Source organism: Chiloscyllium plagiosum, chromosome 12, assembly GCF_004010195.1.
Source record: "Chiloscyllium plagiosum isolate BGI_BamShark_2017 chromosome 12, ASM401019v2, whole genome shotgun sequence".
NCBI classification, from domain to species: Eukaryota; Metazoa; Chordata; class Chondrichthyes; order Orectolobiformes; family Hemiscylliidae; genus Chiloscyllium; species Chiloscyllium plagiosum.
The window spans coordinates 85,204,083-85,208,485 of NC_057721.1; the positions used below are offsets into that span (position 1 = coordinate 85,204,083).

At 47.8% G+C, this 4,403-nt stretch overlaps 1 protein-coding gene across 4 annotated transcripts in view; it reads right to left on the reverse strand.

Moving 5' to 3' along the window:
- The window catches only part of wdr4 (WD repeat domain 4), a 5,881-nt gene continuing 1,478 nt past the window's right edge, over positions 1-4,403 (reverse strand). The window contains exons 2-6 of one of the 4 annotated variants that reach the window (XR_006313276.1): positions 4,263-4,301; positions 2,550-2,690; positions 2,041-2,197; positions 263-361; positions 1-159 (exon numbers count right to left, since the gene is read on the reverse strand). Coding sequence is in view for 3 of the 4 variants with exons in the window: in XM_043701441.1 (XP_043557376.1) it covers positions 121-159; positions 2,041-2,197; positions 2,550-2,690; positions 4,263-4,301 (376 nt within the window). In the remaining variant the exon portion in view is untranslated. Of the gene's footprint in view, positions 160-195; positions 362-2,040; positions 2,198-2,549; positions 2,691-4,262; positions 4,302-4,403 lie in introns of those variants that run through there. The other 3 variants (XM_043701441.1, XM_043701442.1, XM_043701443.1) reach the window with 3 other exon arrangements.

Consider the following 4,403-nt stretch of genomic DNA (forward strand, 5'->3'; position numbering starts at 1 on the left):
TCTGAAGGTGGGCCATCTTGCTGAAGAGCTGCATTCCGTGTGTTAATGACAGGGGAACGTGATGGCCTTGTGGTATTGTCGCTGAACCAGTAACCCAGAGACTCCGGTAATACTCTGGTTTCAAATCCCACTACGGTGAAATTTGAATTCAATAAAAATCTGGAATTAAAAGTTTAATCATGACGATGAATCCATTTTTAAATTTTGTAAAAACCCATTTGGTTCACTAGTGTTGTCTAGGGAAGGAGGGTGCCATCCTTACCTGGTCTGGCCTACATGTGACTCCAGACCCACAGCAATGTGGGAGACTCTTCACTGCCATCTCAAACTGTCTAGCATGTTATTCAGTTGTATCAAACAGCTGAAGAGAAATGAAACTAAATGAAAGACCTGCTATTGGTTTACAACCCTACAAAGTTCTCCTCACTAATATCTGGGGTCTAGTCCCAACATTGGGAGAGCGGTCTCACAGACTAGTCAAAAAAAACAGCCTGACATCTTCATATACACAGAGTCATATCTTACAGAATGTCCCAGAGACCACCATCACCTTCCTGTCCCACCAGTGGGACAGACCCAGTACAGGTGGTAGCACAGTGGGATACAGTCAGGAGAGAGTTGCCCTATGAGTCCTCAACATTGACTCCAGACCTCATTAAGTCTTACGGCTTCAGATTAAACATGGACAAGGAAACCTCCTGCTGGTTACTATGGACCATCCTCCCTCAGATAATGACTGCACCCATTCACGTTGAACAACACATTTACAGCACAGAGGTGGAACGGGTGGAGAGTGTCAAACTCCAGGGAGTGGTCATCCACAACAAGCTTTCTTGGACTCTTCATGTAGACGCACTGGTTACAAAGGCCCAACAACGTCTCTTCGTCCTCAGGCAGTTGAGGAAATTTGGCATGGTGGTGAATACCCTTCCCAACTTTTACAGGTGTGCCATTGAGAGCATTCTGTCTGGATGTATCACTACCTGGTATGGTAACTGCACCATTCAAGATCGGAGACGGTTACAGAGAGTGGTGAACTAGGCCCGGACAATCACAAAGGCCAACCTCCCATCTATAGACCCCATCTACCAGGCCCACTGTCAAGGAAAGGCCGCCAGCATTCTCAAAGATCCATCCCACCCTGGCAATGTTTTTCAACAACCACTACCATCGGGGAGAAGGTAGAGAAGCCTGAACACACCCACCAGCCGGTTTCGAAACAGTTTCTACCCTAGTGTTGTTAGAATACTGAATGGACTCACAAACTCAACATTCGCCTGTACCTGTGTTTTTGTTTTTGCCGCTGTTTAGCTGCTCTTTACTTATCTCTGCTTCTTAACTCTGTGATCTGCCTGCATTGCTCGCAAGACAAAGCTTCTCACTGGGCCTTGATATACGGGACAATAAATTCAATTCAATTCAACACTTTGAGGAAGCACTGAGGGTGGCATGGGCACAGAGTGTACCCAGGGTGGGGGATTTCAGTGGCTCAGCAGCAGCATTACTGGTCGAGCTGGTCGGGTCCTATAACATAGTGTTGCTAGACCCATTGTCGGAGGGCTTTTGGGAGAGAGAGTCTGGATTTACTAATCCAGCGACAATACCACCCTGTCTCTGGACTACTAATCCAGTAATTTACCGCCAGCCAATGAGGAGTCAGGGCAGGAAAGATAGGGACAAAATGTCCCATTCACAAAAGGTTCAGGAATAAGGGGGCACAGATTGAAAGTAATCAGTAAGAGCAGCAAAATGATAAGAGGAATGATTTCTTCATGTAGTGAGTTGTCTGGGAGCAGGTACAATTGAGGCTTTCAAAAAGGATTCTGATGATTATTTGAAAAGGAAGAATGTGCAGGATTACAGACAGAAGACAGGAGGACAGCACTAGGTGTGAGGCAGTGCAGATATGACGGGCTGAACAGTCACAGGGTGCACAGTAACAATTCTGTAACACATTGCCATCAGCTGATAATGTCTGGTCAGATTCTGAAATAGCAACATGAGTAGGAATGCACCCTATCTCCCCCTCCCCATCCTTACCACAGCCAGCAGCATGGAAAGGTGCCCGAGCTGGAGTTGCCCTGGACTATCGGGATGGCTGATGGAGAAACTGTACACATCGCCTGATTTATCAGCAAGTAGGATGCGGTCCTCTGCTCCTGTGATGGTCAGTGATGTGGATCGACGCAGTGCTGTGCTGTAGCAACAAGAGAGCCATAGAATCAGAGAGGTTTACAGAAAACAGCCCTTCAGTCCATCAAGTCTGTGCCAGCCGGAAAATAAGCACCGAACTAATCCCAATCTAATTCCATTCTCTAGCACTTGGTTTTGGCCTTGTATGCCTTTGTACTGCATGTGCATACCTAAACCCAAGATCTAAATATGAGATTATCTTGGGAAAAAAATTCAAGAACATGTGAAAGAGAAACGGGTGTGTGTGCGTGTGCGATGGGGGTGCAGGGGAAGACATACAAACATGGGAGCGTGCAATGGCCAGTGGAGAGACAGACAGCAGGAGGCCTCCATGCTGAGGGGGAGCAGTCACTTACCGGACACTGAGACACTCCCACGGTCTGGTACGAAACAGCAGCAACTGTTTACTATCCATAGATACAGCAACGTAGGTCCCAGAGGGAGAAAAGGCAAAAGCCACAACCCCATTTCTCTCCTCATCAGATGGCCCAGCCTGACTGAAACAAAAAGGTCCTTATCAGCTTATGCTGCAAGACTTCGGACAACCAGCAGAGCAGCAAGTCCACCCAAACATTTCCCATCCACCCAATCCCTGCACTATCACCACATCATCTGTTTATCATCACCGTACCATCCCACCAGCAACCACATCCAGAGGACTATTAGCTCTATTTCCACAGCCTCACACATTCTCCCCTCTGCTCCCTTGTCAGCCTTCTGCAAGGACCGTTCCCTCCAGGCAAACACACCACCACAGCACCTCCTTTTCCGCTCAGGAACTCTACAGCATTCTGGATTCAATATTGAGTTAATAATTTTAGGGCTGGAGGGACTTTCTCCATGTCCTTACCCCAGCCCCTATACCAGGCCTTGTTATCACCCAGACTGCTGCTACACTCAACCCATTGTTAGCCACCAATGGTCTCCATTAGCAGCTACTCATTCCTTTAGACTGACCACTATCCATTCCTTTGTCTGTCCAAGTGTGCTTCTCTCTGGTCTTAGGAAGGGTCATTTGACCTGAAACATTATCTCTGATTTCTCTCCAGATTCCGCCAGACCCACTGACCTTTTACAGCATCTGTAGCTCTTTTGCTTTTTATTTTTACTTCTCTCTCTTTGGACTCCCATCCTCACCTATCGTTCACTCCTTATGCCCTTCCCCCACACTAGCTTCTGCATTAAAACCACCATTTTCCTCGCTACAGTCAGTCACTGGACCTTGAGCATTAACTTGAATTTCTCTTCACAGTTGCTGCCACACCTGCTGAATTTTTCCAGCAATTTCTGTTTCTGTTGTTATTCATGGGATCTTGAGCTGTATAGACCTGACAGTTATGTTTCCTAAATTATAATGAATACACTTCAAAAGCGTTGTGTTAAACTCCAACAGGAGGCACATTTCAGGCACAAGCAGTAGTGACAGCACAGTGGCTCAGTGGTGAGCACAGCTGCTTCACAGCGCCAGGCACCCGGGTTGGATACCAGCCTCAGTGTGGAGTTTGCATGCTGCAGACCAAGTTAGTCAGGTTAGGGTGGATTGGCCATGCTATATTGCCCGTAGTGTTGAAGGTTGTGTAGGCTGGGTGGATTAGCCATGGGAAATGCTGGGTTACAGAGACAGGGAGTGGGTCTGGGTGAAATGCTCTTCGGAGGGTCAGTGTGGACTGGATGGGCCAAACAGGCTGCTTCCACACTGTCGGAATTCTATACTGCTCCTCAGATGCTGCCTGAACTGCTGTGCTCTTCCAGCACCACTAATCTGGAATTCTATACTTGTCAGTGTCATGCTCTGGAGACTGGGTCAACTCCCTAATTTAAACAAGGAGATGAAAATGAGTCCAGTGGACCAGGTGCCCCTTCCCTGACAGAGTCTCCAGAGGGTCTGTGCTATGGTCAGACTCAGGTTAACTGGGTTTTGGAGACGCTGCAGCTACAGAAACAATAAACTGTGACAGTTTGGAACATCAGCATCTGGAGAGCAGACACTCCCCAGGGGCTCACTCCAAATAACACAACTCTCTAAGTTAGTGACCCCTCAATGTTATTGAGGTCAATCAGACCCTTACCTTCGTGTTTCTTTGGGACAGTCAAATATAAAGGGCTCCCTGAGGAAAAAACACAGAAAATAAATAAACAACAATGGCCCGGCACCCCCACCCCCGGGACCCTCACACCCCCCCTACCCCCGGGGGACCCTCACCCCCCCC